This window comes from Typopeltis vanoorti, chromosome 10, assembly GCF_054136105.1.
Source record: "Typopeltis vanoorti isolate ZY-2024b chromosome 10, IOZ_Tvanoo_1.0, whole genome shotgun sequence".
NCBI classification, from domain to species: domain Eukaryota; kingdom Metazoa; phylum Arthropoda; class Arachnida; order Uropygi; family Thelyphonidae; genus Typopeltis; species Typopeltis vanoorti.
The window spans coordinates 21,625,709-21,641,841 of record NC_143558.1 but is presented as its reverse complement, the minus strand read 5'-3'; the positions used below and the strand labels follow the sequence as shown (position 1 = coordinate 21,641,841).

General features: G+C 36.7%; 1 protein-coding gene across 2 annotated transcripts in view; it reads right to left on the bottom strand.

The window, feature by feature from the left end:
• The window catches only part of LOC150102217 (SANT and BTB domain regulator of class switch recombination), a 213,683-nt gene that overhangs the window by 99,090 nt on the left and 98,460 nt on the right, over positions 1 to 16,133 (bottom strand). For both annotated transcript variants that reach the window (XM_090399431.1, XM_090399432.1), the window contains exons 7-8: positions 8,763 to 8,828; positions 3,201 to 3,353 (exon numbers count right to left, since the gene is read on the bottom strand). In XM_090399431.1, the coding sequence (XP_090255557.1) occupies positions 3,201 to 3,353; positions 8,763 to 8,828 (219 nt within the window). The remainder of the gene's footprint in view (positions 1 to 3,200; positions 3,354 to 8,762; positions 8,829 to 16,133) is intronic.

The window sequence follows — 16,133 nt, the reverse complement described above, 5'->3', positions numbered from 1 at the left end:
TGATTTAATAAAATCCAAATCCACGTAGATACAGACTTTAGAAAATACGTTAGCTACATTATTTACGAAACATGAAAAGATATATCAAATGATGTTAAAGGAGTCACGCCACGTTTGGATGGCTGACAAATGATGCAACAACTGAACTGTACGAAACTTTTACATCAGTATATCACGAAAATATAGATGGCTTGGAAATAGGATGTTTGTTTCTAATTTTCTTATTACTTATTATTACTCAAACAGTTAGTAGGGTTTGCTTATTTATTGTATTTTTATTTGATATCACTGTACTTAATAAAATTGTATTATATTAATATAAAACATACAAGTCAGCGAAGATATTTGAAATGTATTTTTTTATTTAATTATTTTTTAAGATGAGCCCTGAGTTACGTACCAGAAAAGTCATTGATGTGCCATGTTTGGCAGGCATGCCAAGGGTTGTCCACCCCTGCTCTAGACTAACCATAGATAAAGAATACAATAAATATGTTTTCAACTGTTTCGACAATGACCAAATGATATAAATGTGTAACAGATTAAAAAAAAACGTAGACTAACCATAAATATTTAACCAAGGGTTGTCCACCCCTGCTCTAGACTAACCATACATAAAGAATATAATAAATATTTTTTCAACGGTTTCGATAACAAGCCAAATCATATAAATGTGTAACAGATTAAAAAAAAAAAAAAAACTAATGATGAATCAGGCATTTTAGCATTTTTAGGGTAAAAACGGAATCGTGTTTGTTAATTTTTATACACTGCATAAAGGCATCAAAAGGGTTAAGCAAAAACTCTAATATAATAGGGAACCACATAGATATTATATTACTGGGCCCTAAAATTCTGTCAATGGCCTTAGTTATATGCAAAATTAGAAGAAGAAATAAAAAAATAATACGTTTTTGCAAATGTGTACTGACTGTGTGGTGCCAGCTGCTGAGAAGCAGTCACCACAGTATAAGCAATAAACAAATAAAGCAATGCCATGCGTTTTATTATTTTTAAGAATTTGGATTATAGTATGATAGGGATATGTAATGGTTTTGTTATTTTTATATTTTATTTATTATGTTGCAATGGCTCCCCACTTTCATCCCCATTGCCAACTTATACATGAAATCATTTGGATTTCTGGTACTTAATTCTCCCCCCCCCCCCTCAAGCCCAAAGTATGGTTGAGGTATATAGACAATGTCTTTGCCATTTGGCTGAATGGCCCACAGGTTTTGTCTCATTTTGTACATTTCCTCAATAATATCAATTCTTGAATCAGTTTCACTGTGGAAAAAAGACAAAGGAGCTCTTGCCTTCTTGGAAACTTTACAAGGCAAGCAGATGGGTCCCTCATATATTCAGTTTACTATAAGCTCTCTCTCTCTCTCTCTCTCTCACACACACACACACACACACACACACACACACACACACACACACACACACACACAGGAAGATACCTACATGCCACCATTCTTCCCAAACCCTTGGAATTTTAAAAACCTTAGCCTCCAGGACAGAGTGAATTTTGTCATCAGGATAAGCACTGCACCTGGCACACAACAGGCTCTACTCATATTATTACTATTATTACATAACCCCTTCAGGAAGACCAAAGACTCATCGAGGAAGGGCAACTACTCTACAACTCGGTTTCCACCACTCCACCAATCACAACTACCTTCATCTACACCAACGCCACCTACTGCTGATACCACCACTAGTATTTTCACAGACAATCACAAACATCCATGCCCATGGTGGGTTTGCTCTCCAGCCTTTTGCCTGGAGAACAGATACGCTAACCACTCAGCCAACCAGGCTGGCATTATTCCAACGAAATGGATGCAACAAAAAAACTCTGGCCAAACTCCTTAAAAAGAACAACAAATATCCACCCTCTTAAATCAGAATATACATACACTATATTTTTCCCTTACAAAGACACAACAAATAAACTGGGCTTCCTCCTGAAATGACACAGAATCAGAACTATATACAAACCTCTAAACAAGATTTCTACCTGTCTAAGACAAATTTTCCCAGACTCCTCTCAACTTTCCAGGTTTCTACAGCATCTTCTGCCAGTGTGGAACTCAGTAATTTGGAGAGACAAAACAAACTACTTTAGTCAGGAAAACAGAACACAAAAAATACATCCAGAATGGAGAACCAAAAAGCAGACTATAGTTCACCCACAGTTTGTAGATCTCTGCTTGGTGTCTTGCCAAGAATAGTCGATTCATGCTGAAGGGGAGAAAGAAATGAAGGATGTACGAATTGGTTGCCAACAGGAGAAATCACATGCTTCATAGGTAAAATTGTCCAACTGTTATACAAGCAACATAGTTAACTACAATGATCATAAAAGAGAAGTTAATTTTCCGATGTGTAATAATAAACAACTCATCCCACAATATGGACTGATTACCCTATTATTGGAATGGATTCTCCTCCTGTTGACATGTGCAGAAGTGTCAAAGGGTCTTGAATCTGTGGGCATACTATATCTCAACATGCCATAGAGAAAGACTAAGATGGAAGAAAGCCAGGCTACTTCACAAATCTGTTTCAAATCGCAGAGACTGTTCCTGGAAGCGGCACAAGTTTTACAGAACCCGATTAACTGCAACAGAATAGACAGCATGATTAACAGGTGCAAAGAAAGTTGAAGCATGATTGTTGCCAATATGCTGCAGCAATGACCATGAAAGTACCCACAGTGTTGAAACACTGCACCTGTAAGATAGAGACTAAAGTGAGTCTGTAAGAGAGAGGAATCATTTATGAGCCTAATTGCTTGCCTCTAGACAGCATCAAGGATTTTAAGGGAAGTACACTTCAGTGTAGTAAATATGTATTATCTAAACTCTCTGATAACTGGGAGATAAGCAATTCAGCTGAAGGAAAAATAAAAACAGTCAAGGCTATGCATAACAAGATAATGTACTTTCATAATTATAGTCTGCCACAAAAATTTTTATTCAAATTAGGACTATTCAAAACAGTTTCACTAAAATAAATATGGTAAATTCTATTCTTTGTATAGCTTTTCATTTAAATATTTTGATATGTATACATATTTAAATGAATGAAAATATATCAAAACATTTAAATGAAAAGCTGAGTTCAAATTTTACTAATATTAGTGGTAACATAAACATTCATAAAAATAATTAAATGCATTCCATTACCTTTTGGATTTACAGACAAATTGTGATTTCAGTCTCATCGCAAAAATTTTATTACAAACAGAACATTTAAATATCTTAGCACTTCCTGAATATCCTTTAAAACTAGCTCCTTCTGGTCTTAGTAAATTATCAGTTAACTTTTTATACATTCTTCTGAAATATAAATAAAAAAAAAATATGAATAAGATATCTGGCATTATCTTGAAAATTTCAATGTTATTAAAAGATTAGGACAAGCCTATTAAAGCTGACAGTTTATGTAATGTTATTATCTCTAATATTCATGATAACTGTCAATTAATAAATTATAGGATTGTTGAAAATTATACCAAAAAGTGTGAGAATGAAAAAAAAAAAAAAGATGAATGAAAATATTCTTCCTAAGCTCTGGTACTGAGATATGGATATTTTCCCAGTTATTATTGACTTTTATTTTCATGAGAAAAATAAAACATATATTTAGAAATCTCTTTAAATTCATTATTATTGCTGTTGTTATTATCATTATCTGACCCCCCCCCCCCCATGGAATCAAAGACCTGTTGTGAGAGGTCTACACTATCAAATATAATACTCATCAAACCTGTGCCTTAAACTAGTTCACTGTTTCTACACCAACATCATTCAGGCAATGCATTCCACTCATAAACCACTCCCAATAAGAAATCTCCTTGACTCCCAACTTCCAGAAATGATTCTTGTTCTGTTCCCATTCTCTTTTTAGTTCATTTTGTGAAAAATCTTTTCTGCATTCATCTCATAAAATTAAATCACTGACCACTTATACATTTCAGTCATATCTTTCCTTCAGCTCCTATCCATCAGATTTGGATAGAATTTCCTCATTCTATTCTCATACATAACAATCCAATGACCTCACTTTCTTAGTCATTCTTTTCTGGAAGATTTCCTACATCCATTCCACTCCTCAAAATCCTGGCAATTAAATCTGCACACAGATTTAAAAAAAAAATTTAGTAATGCATCAAAATAATGTGCATACCAACTTACGATTTTATTTTGTCCAAAGGATCTTCAAGACTCTCCAGTTCAAATGCAGCGTGATCAAGGTCTGTATACAAAGAAATCTATTTCTCATAAACTCACACAAACTACTAGCTCACAGATTATCTGTTTCTGCCTTAAATCTTTTCTACAAGTATTTCCATGACGGCTATTCTCCTGAACTGGCATCTATCATTACCTCCATCCATTTTCCCGTAAACCAATAAAAATGTGAACAGCAGCTGGTAAACATCTGTTCATAGTTCAGCTACAAACTCACCAAACTAACTTCTTCTCTTTTATTCCCCGGAATAACCTTCCACACCTGGTGTTCTTCAAGGACTATGATTTCCAGCTGTTGAAAAAGAACATAATATTTTAAGATGTACTTTCTGTCTGCTCTATTGCAAGCTTTCATAGAACACTAATGTGTTATAAAGTGTGCAATTTTTCATGTGTGAATGTCATCATCATCATCATCAAATTCCTGACATGTACCCTCAAGGGGTGTACAGGATATGATAGTACTACATGAAAAAATTCATGTAGTACTGAATTCATAAAAAAAAATTCATCACTATTAATTTCCTATCTACAATTTTCCTCCAAATCAGTCTGTTACTTGTCAAGACTACAACATTAACAGATCTTATATTTCTATCGTCTAAGGCACTTTGTACCGTATCAATCCACCTATATCTTGGTCTTCCTCTGGGTCATTTTGCTGCCAACCTGGCAGTGAACACTTGTTTTGCTAATCTTTCCTCGCCCATTCTGTTTAAGTGACCATACCACCTGAGATTAGCTCTGCTAACGCATTCCTGGATGCTGACAATGTCAAGTTCTTTCCTAATATCCTCGTTTTTAATATGATATTGCCATTGATGCCATCTGTTCACGCCTATAATCTTTCTCAGGACTCTCATATCTGTGGTCTCTAGTCTTTGGTCAAGTGTTTTACTTCTGACCCGGCTCTCAGATCCATAAGTTAAAACTGGTTTGAACACTGTCTTGTATACAGCTAATTTAGTGTTCCGACTAATTTCTCTCTTATTCCATATGAATTTATTCAATTGACTTCCCACCATACCAGCTTTGTTAATTCTGTTGTCTATTTCTATATTTAATTTACCATCTTCAGTAAAAATCGTGCCTAAATAGCTGAAATGTTTTACTTGTTCCACAGGTTCTCCATTCACAACACAGTTGACATTTTCAATGATTCTGCCTATTTTCATTGTCTTTGTCTTTTTATTGCTGACCTTCATACCATATCTATTACAACAGTTATTCAATTTAGTCAGAGAATCTTGCAGACTTGTAGCGGATTTATTTAGAAGTATAACATCATTCCCATAAAGCAAAGAGTTGACATTAACATCTCCAATTTTGATATCATGCTTAATACCACTTTCCTTCATAATGTGATCCATATAGATAATGAATAACAGAGGGGATAATGTACATCCTTGTCTGACACCAGATTTAACATTAAACCATCTTCCTGTACTTCCTTCAATTCTAACTGCCGACTTACAACTCAAATAAAGACTAAGTATTGCTTGATATAATGCCCCATTCACACCATATAACTGCAGCGTATTGAATAGCTTCTCTCTTGGCACCTTGTCATATGCCTTTTCCAAATCGACAAAACTTAAATACAGATCTTTGTTATATTCCCATGCTTTCTCGACTATTTGTCGTAAAGTGAAGATCTGATCCTGACAGCCTCTATTTGGCCTGAATGCAGCTTGTTCTTCACCAAGCTTTTCTTCCACAATTCTTCTCAACCATTTCTCAAGTATACTTGCATAGATCTTGCCAGTAACACTCAGTAGGGAAATACCTCTGAAATTCTCACATGCAGTTTTATTTCCCTTTTTATATATGGGTACTATGAGAGCTCTACTCCAATCATCGGGAATTCGTCCCTCTGCCCAGGCTTTCTGAAATATGCAGTGCAGCCACTGTAAGACTCTTATACCACCATACTTCAGCATTTCTGGTCGAATATCATATACTCCTGCTGCCTTTCCACATTTCAAGCCTTTGATGGCTTTTTCTACTTCAAGTATGGATATGTATTCCTGACTGCATGCCTGGTCAGTATTTTTTATCACTGTGCTGTCATCACTGCTTGTTTCATTTAGCAGTTTTTCAAAGTAATTACTCCATACTTCAAGGATATCTTTTCTCCCATTTTCATGTCACCTTTATCATCTCTAACTCCTTTTACAGCACTCTTTTCTCCATTCCTAAGCTTCTTCAACAACCTCCAGAATATTTTGCCACCTTCTTGATATTTATTTTCTATATTCTTGCCAAAGTCCTCCCATGACTTTTGTTTAGCTAGTTTTACACAGTGTTTAGCATTCTTGCATTTGTCTCTATATTCTCTAAGAGCACAAGCTGACTTATTTGACAGGAACTTTTGATATGCTTTCTTCTTTTCCTTCACTGCCTCTTTAACTTCCTGTGTCCACCAGGGAGTTCTGATTTTTTTATCCTTACAGACAACCTCACCACATGTCTCTCTGGCAGAATCAATCAATGTTTTCTTCAGAGTTTGCCACTGAATCTCCAAGGTTTGATTCCTGTTATCAAACTCTTTCATTTTTTCTTCAATAATCTTTGTGTATTTTAGTCTACAGTTCACATCTGAGAGCTGCTCAACTTTTATTCGCTTTAAAAACTTTCTTACATGTTATTCTTTTCAATATGAAATTCAATTTTATCCTGCTCAAGACTAAATAGTGATCGCTTCCAATTTCAAATTCTCTGTACACTCTGGTGTCCTGCACAAGGGAGAAAACATCAGTATCAACAATAACATAGTCAATGAGACTTTTCTTATTCCTAGCCTCTTCTCTCCATGTGAATTTGTGCACATTTTTATGTTGGAACATGGTGTTAGTAATAACCAGTCCATGTCCTGAGCAGAAATCCAACAGATATTTGCCATTATTATTAGCTTTGCTCTTTTCTCCAAATTTTTCCAAAATATTTTTGTATGTCTCACAATCATTTCCTACTCTGCTATTTAGATCCCCAACAATGACCAACTTTTCATTTTTCATTGTGTCAGTTGCTTTTTCTAAAGCCTCAAAAAATTCCTCCACTTCTACCTTAGTAGAACCTTCTGTAGGACCATAGGCACAAATAAGTCTCATTGTCCAGTTCCCCATTCTCATATTTGCCCACATTACTCTACTTGAGACTGACTGCCATTCAAAAAGATTAGCCTCGTATTTTGTGTTGAATACTATGGCTACTCCTTCTTTTCCTTGATTGTCATTGCCTGAATATAACATTTTGTATTTATTGCTCAGAAAGATCTCACCAGTTTTGGTCTTTTTTGTTTCAGTCACCCCTATTATGTCGATCTGGTACTTATCTAATTCCTCAGCTAGCTCCATTTCTTTGCATTCAGGCTTCTTACATTGATAGTACAGATCTTTAACTCTGGTGATGTTGAGTTGGGGTTTGTTTTCAGATTTGTTCCAGTAGCTGACTTTTCGCTGTTCGCCCTGGTTCCCTGGCGAAAACAACGGGGGCCTTGTTTAACCGGGCGACGCACCAGCCGGCATGAAATTTTGTCATGTTGTACCATCATTTTTTATTTTGGTTTAACCAATAAGAATACAATTTGGTCGGCTAAATCCCAAATTGCCAGCCCATCCTCGTTCGTTCAGTATCCAAGTAGATACCCAACAGGGTGCACTACGAGAAGGTGAGGATTGGACATTAGGTCAGAAGCCCTGGTTGGTTCTCCGCATTCCTTTAAAGGCTATGTGGAGGTCTCCTCTCAGTTATACAGCTTTGACCCTTAAGCACCCCATGTGTGAATGTGATATATATAAATACAGTAAAAAGAATGGAAATAACCTAATTGAATAATGCATTCAGTGAAATATTATGAACTGATTCTGAAAGCAAAAAATCATATCTTTAATCCCTAGTTAAGAAGTGCACAAAGTAAAGGGAGTATTTTTTATTTATTTATGTAGCTCCTCATGACAGTTTATTTGCAAACCTATAATACATTTGTACAATGGGTGGGCCAATGATTTTTTTAATCATTTTTATATATTTTTATTTAAATTGTCTAGAAACCATGCTCCAGAGGTGAAACACAGAACTTTTTCAAGCCACTTCAGGCCTCCAATAAACAGAGTAGTGGTCTCTCACACAGGGTGATGAAATTCTTCTACCACCAAAACACCAAACATCCATGTCCATGGCAAGATTTGAACCTTCAGCCTGTTGAGTGGAAAGCAGATATGCACCACTTGGCCAACCAGGGCAGCTAATTCTAATTCATGTTTTATTAATAATGATTATTTTACACTCCAAATTTAACCAATCTATGTGTGTATATAAATATATGAATAACACATAAAGCTTATTAATAATACTTTATAAATATAATATATGAACATATACTGTATATGTTGAAGAACTAATTAAAAGTTGTCAACTTTGCAAGGGCTGTATTAATATCCTTTTAAAAAAAAATTTTAGTAATGCATCAAAATAATGTGCATACCAACTTACGATTTTATTTTGTCCAAAGGATCTTCAAGACTCTCCACTTCATTATGAGTAAACAAAGTCGTTATCCTAAAGTGAAGAAGTCTCACAATTATAAACTGGATATCTTCACCATGTTATGAATATTAATTTTTTGGCTAAGTGATCAGAAAAAACATAACATTAAAGATATATAATGCTGAGAATTATAATCAGTCCAGATATTTATTTTCTTATATATATATATATACACACACATACATATGAGATGCTGTAATATACTAAAATGCAAATCATTTTATAAACTGGAATAAAGACCACCATAGAATACACGAGGTGTACATTGTCAGGAACTGAAAATATGTCAATATCAGCACAATTAAACACAGATGATAATTACAGGGCTAGAGGAATGCTATCTAATTATCATTTATCATGAGTTACTTGTTATTTCTTATTCTCACTTATTTATTTAAAATTTTTGTATTAAAACATACACATATATACTTTTCAACTTTCCAGATTGCAAAATCAGAACAATGCCTGTTCAAAATATTCTCTCTCAATTATCTAACCTTCAAACAAATCAGCCTTCAAAGAACCAATCCTTGAATGGTTTGTGTGTCATTTCTGGTACAGCAACATGCTGTACTAGAAATCACTTGACACACACAAACCATTATCTGGACCTTCAGTTATTCGACCAGGAAATTGCTTTCCTGCTGTGGGATTATTGTATTATTATCATCAGACTTCCAAAAGTCAAGGAGTCATTGAGAGAAGAAAGGCCATACATCACCCCAGCTCTCATACCTTTTCTTAAAATCCCTTTCATACTAGATGCACTCACCACTTCAACCGAGAGACCGTTCCACTTACTCACTGCTCTGATGGGGGAAAATTGGTTCTCACTACTTTCTCAAATACACACAACTTCTGTAAGTGCCCTTTGTCCTCTCCCTCACCTTCCATATAATGAAAAATTCCACCAACCTGCATCATATAACAATGTTTTAGAAGTTTATGGGCCTCTCGCATATCACCCCATCTTTCTCCTGTTTAATAGCGTCAGCAGTCCACATATTCTCAAGTTCTGTATTCCATAATCACAATAGCATCTTGGAAACTATTCTTTGCACTCTCTCCACAGCTTATTCATTCCCTTAGAAACCAGGAGACCAAATTTATGCAAGGTAGGTAAAGTCACATTGAAACCTTGTAAAGAGGTGAAATGACTAACTTATCCTTAATTTACAATTTACCTTAATTTTATTTATATATCTTAATAATACTTTATTAAGATATATAAATATATTTGATGAAAGTAGTGATAGAACGTGTTAGATGAAGAAATGAGGGAATTGGAAGAAAATGAGATGGTGATTGTCGGAGGAGACTTGAACGGGCACATAGGAAGACAGAATAGAGACTGTGAAAGGGTGCATGGTGGCCACGGAGTGGGAATGATGAACCAGGAAGGAGAGAGGGTTGTGGACTTTGCAGTAGCGTTTGATCTGGCAATTGTGAACTCGTTTTTCTTCAAGAGGGAAGAACATTTGATAACATTTAGAAGTGGTAACAACAGCTCACAAATTGACTACATTTTGACTAGAAGAAAACATCTTAAGGTTGTGACAAATTGTAAAGTAAGAATGAATGATATAATCACGTAATCACAAGAAAGATATTTATTTAACCAAATATTTCGGTCTGGAAATAGCAGACCATCGTCGGTGGTATTACAAGAACAGTTTAAAAAATATACAAGCTAGAATACTAACAATAGATCGTTGAAATTAGAACATGCCGCGTGATGTTATATCACTAAGTATGAAACGAAATATTTTGAAGTAGAAACATGATTGAATTTGCTATTAAAAAAAAAAAAAAAAAAAAAAAAAAAAAAAAAAAAAAAATTAATGAGTAATCTTGATTAGGATTTCCCAGATTTTTGATATAGATATGCAGTCATTACGATTCAGGTTGGGATGATGGAGCAAGGCCTCCACGCTTTCCTTGAACAAACGTTCGAACCTATAACGGGATCTATGTAAGAGGCGCGTTTTGGACCAAAGGATGCTGTGGTCAGTTTCAATCTCGTGTTGAGCCAAACCAGACTTTTCAGGTTTATTGTGAAGAATGGATGATTGATGTTCTTGGATTCTTTTTTCAAGAGAACGTCCAGTCTGTCCAAAGTAAGAGAGATCACAGTTGCAAGGAATTTGATAAACTCCAGGAAGAGATAAAGTTGAGCGTTTGTCTTTAGGAGAAGGAAAATGAGAAGACAATTTGTTAATAGGAGAATACGTAGCTGTTAAATCATATTTCTTCAAAATTCTTGCGATAGGTTCTGAAATACCGGAGATATAAGGAATAGGTACTCGACGTATTGAATCTTTGTTGTTTTGTGGAGGATTATAAGATGTAAGAAGACGTTGAATACTTTTTTCAGAAAAGCCATTGAGTTTCATGTGTTGCTGGATAGTAGAAAGTTCTTTCTGTAGATAATCAAAAGTAGAACAATTAGTTTTGGCTCTTTTGATGAGACATTTTATAATTCCTGTTTTATGACATGGATGATGGGCTGATTCTTTCAGAATATAACGACCTGTGAATGTTGGTTTCCTTGAACGTTTGTTCAAGGAAAGCGTGGAGGCCTTGCTCCATCATCCCAACCTGAATCGTAATGACTGCATATCTATATCAAAAATCTGGGAAAGCCTAATAAAGATTACTCATTAAATTTTTTTTTTTTTTTTTTTTTTTTTTTTTTTTTTTTTTTTTTTTTTTTTAATAGCAAATTCAATCATGTTTCTACTTCAAAATATTTCGTTTCATACTTAGTGATATAACATCACGCGGCATGTTCTAATTTCAACGATCTATTGTTAGTATTCTAGCTTGTATATTTTTTAAACTGTTCTTGTAATACCACCGACGATGGTCTGCTATTTCCAGACCGAAATATTTGGTTAAATAAATATCTTTCTTGTGATTACGTGATTATATCATTCAGTCTTATGTCGCAAGTATCCTTAAAACAACAAATTGTAAAGTAATTCCAACAGATCAAGTAGCACAACAACACCGACTGCTGTGCGCATACTTTAAAATAAGATCGAAGATAAGAACTTCTGGTTGCCATGGGATGAAGACAATTAAGTGGTTTCGCTTAAAAGAGGAGAGTGTGAGGAATCGTTTCAGGGATAGAGTGTTAGAGAGGATTTTGGATGGACTGGAAAGTGTACAAGATTGGTGGAAACATAATTCAAAAGTAATCCTGAGCTGTGCAATCGAGGTGCTTGGTGAGACATCTGGAAAGATTAGAGAGCAGAAGGAGGGTTGGTGGTGGAATAATGATGTACAAGTGGCAGTGACAGCTAAGAGGAAGGCAAAGCAGAAGTGGGATGAGTCAAGAGTGGAAGAGGATAGAGAGGTGTACAAAGAGAGAAAGCAAGAAGCCAAGAGAGTTGTGGCACAGGCGAAGGCCATGGCATATCAAGATCTGTATGATCAATTAGAAACAAAGGAAGGACAGAGAAAAATTTACCAACTAGCGAAATGTAGAAATAAAGCAGCTAAGGACATCTTACATGTGAGGCAGATCAAAGATGCTGAAGGAAGAGTATTATGGAGGGATGTGGACATAAGAAACAGATGGAAAATATACTTTGAGGGACTTTTGAATGAGGAAAATGCAAGGACTCACAGAGGAGATGGGCAGCCTTCTGAGGGGATGGTGCAGAACATCAGTAGAATGGAAGTGACAGAGGTCATGAAGAGGATGAGGAATGGAAAAGCGGTGGGCCCCGACAGAATTCCAGTGGAGGCATGGAAGGCACTGGGGGAAGAGGGAATTGACCTGCTGTGGGACCTGTTCATGAAAGTTTGCCAACAGGAAAATATACCCGAGGAATGGAGGGAGAGTACTCTTGTTCCCATCTACAAGGGTAAAGGGGATGCACAAGACTGTAAAAATTACAGGGGAATAAAGTTGATGTCCCACACAATGAAGATCCTAGAAAGGGTTCTTGATGGTAGATTGAGGGAGGAGGTGGAGATTGCAAAGGAACAATTTGGCTTCATGCCTGGTAGATCAACAACAGATGCTATCTTTGGGTTACGACAGATGATGGAAAAATATCGAGAGAAACAAAGGGAGCTACATCTGGTATTTATTGATCTGGAGAAAGCATACGATAGAGTGCCAAGGCAAGAAGTCTGGAGGTGTCTGAGGGAGAAGAAGGTGCTGGAGAAATATGTCAGGTTGGTGCGGGAAATGTACAGAAATGTGAAGACAAGTGTTCGGACCTGTTTGGGACAGACAGAAAGTTTTCAAGTAACAGTTGGCTTACATCAAGGGTCAGCATTAAGTCCGTTTCTGTTTAATATTGTGATGGAGGTGGTAACAGAGGAGGTGAGAGAAGATGCACCTTGGACAATGTTGTATGCAGATGACATCTTGCTGTGTGTAGATTCAAGAGAAGAAGCGGAAACTAAACTGGAAAGATGGAGAAAAGTACTGGAAGAGAGAGGTATGAGACTGAGCAGAAGTAAGACAGAGTATACGTGTTGCGCAGTGGGCGGTGGCCAGGAGACAGATCTGGAGCTGGAAGGAAATGTCATCAGGAAGGTGAGAGACTTTAGATACTTAGGTTCAACAGTGGAAGAAGATGGAGGAGCTGAGAAGGAAGTGGGATGCAGGATACAAGCGGGTTGGAGGAACTGGAGGGAGATGGCTGGAGTGTTATGCGATAAGAAGGTGCCGATCAATCTGAAAGGCAAAATTTATAGGACAGTAGTGAGGCCAGCTATGACATATGCTATAGAAACTGTAGCCCTGAGAAAAAATAACATCAGCAGGATGGAAGTAGCAGAGATGAGAATGCTTAGGTGGATGTGTGGTGTGACCAGAAAGGATCATCTGAGAAATGACTATGTCAGGGGAACAGTGAAAGTTACGAACTTAGGAGCGAAAATACAGGAAGCAAGGTTGAGATGGTTTGGTCATGTGATGAGGAGGGAGGACGAATATGTGGGAAGAAGGGTCATGCAGATGGATGTGCAAGGAAGGCGGAAGCGTGGGTGGCCAAAGAAGAGATGGAGGGAGCTGGTAGAAGAGGACTTGAAGATGAAGAACTTGGATGTGGTGACAGCCCAAGACAGGAAGGTGTGGAGGAGACTCATAAGAAACAGTGACCCCACTTAAGTGGGAGAAGCTGTAGAAGAAGAAGAAGAAGATCTTAATAATACTTTAATTTACCCCAGAACAGATGTAACACAGATGATGGATATATTTTTTTAGCTGTTCTCTGGAAGAACATAGAAAATATGTCCATCATCTGCACTACAACAATTCTGGGGTAGCAGACCATGCCATGGATAGATCACCAGATCCAATGGGGAAAAACTTCCCTCTTATACAGAAACAAATACCAATCAGAGAAACTGTTTCCGAAATCTGCCACAGCACTACAAAATTCTCCAAACCTTAACAATTTCAGCTGCATCATATTGTCAAAAATCTGGGAGACCATAATGTTCAGCAAGATTCCATCATCACATCCATAAAAGGCACCAGTTGGGTGTGTAGGAATCATGCTGGTGCCTGCATTCATGTGCTCAGTATTTCTTTGTGCCCATGAAGATGTAATGAACCAAGGCAAAATATTGGCTTATAAACTAATTAGTTAAATAAATTTAACTGCATTTAACATTAATTATTATATTTAGACATGTGTCTTCTCCCTTAAACATTAACATAAGTAATAATCAATGTCTATGCATCCATACCAAATTGCTCAATCATGACTTCCCTTTATTTCCCTTTCGGATCGTGAGTGTGATATTTTTGTCAACCTTCAAAATGAAGGAAATAGGGATATGACAAGAAACGGCAAGGTTGTACATGAAAATTGTGAGAGTGTGAATGTAGAAAGTGTGAATGATAGTATAAATGGTTTCTCAGAGAACAAAAAAGATGAGATAGATGCATTGAGTGAGATCGCATTGTTGAATAGTGCGATAGAAAGAGCAAAACAGCAGCTAGAGTGCATGAACAAAAGTAGACTGAATGAACCAAGCAATAATAAAAGGTATGACAGGAAAAATAGACGTATGAATGTGAACATGAACAAAATGAAGGATAGAGTGCTGTATGGAGACTCGTTAGTACGAGGTGTGTTAGTAGAGGATTTGACAAAATCGTACCAACCTGGTGCGACCATAAAGGACGTAACTGCGTCTATTAGAGAGCAAAAGGAAAGGGTGAAAGAAATGATTGTTGTGGCAGGTACGAATGATTTGAAAGGAGATAAAATGGAAATGATAGAAGACCTGAATGAATTGTTTGAGGTAGCAAAAGAAAAGAGTGAGAGAGTTAGAATGATTAGTCTTTTGCCACGGTATGACAGTGAAATGTTTAAAAGGAGGGCTATAATTGCAAATGACTTTATGCGTGGGTTATGTATGACGAGTGGTGTGGAATTTGTGGATGTGTGGAGTGAGTTTGATGGGCGAAAGGATCTATATAAGATGGATGGCTTGCATTTGAATGGTTACGGTGTAAGAAGACTTGAGAAAGTGTTGCTGAATGTAGTGGATGTGCAAATTCAGGGAAACTAGATTTGTTAGGGGGGGGGGAGTAGAGATACAGTCCTTATGGAGGCAGTTGAATGTAAGAATGAATATAATATGCCAGAGCAAATAAGGACAACAAATCTGAGTGGGATAGTTAATATAAGGCATCAAGGTGGGGTAGGGGCTAATGGGGGTCTTAAATTCATGTACACTAATACTAGGAGTATTAGGAACAAGAAGGAAGAGTTTTTGGCCATGGTTGGCACTTCCAGACCACAGGTTATAGGTATTAGTGAAACATGGCTGACTGTAGATGACATAACTAGTGGGATTGAATGTGATGGGTATAGTGTGTTCAGGAATGACAGAGAGAATAAAATGGGGGGAGGAGTATTGTTGATGATAGCTGATGAGCTCCAGCCAAGGAGAATAGAAGTTGAATTGCAGGATAGAGAAAAGAGCACATTTGAGGCCATTTGGTGGGGGATTGTGGCTAGCAGAACTAAATATACAATTGGGTGCTGCTATAGACCAGGTGATGGAAAAGATGGTGGTGACAGTATGCACAAGCAAATAGAAGAAATGGGTGGAAGGAGGGTGATTATTATGGGAGATTTCAACTATGGTCGCATTGATTGGAGTGAGGAGAGGACACACGGGAGGAAGGAACTGGATTTTATGCGGTTATTAAGGGATAACTATCTGCGACAGCATGTAATGGAAAATACTAGGGATCAGAGAGTGCTTGACCTAGTAATTACATCTGAGGATTTGGCTGTAACAAATATGACCACATTGCCACCAATCGGTGAGAGT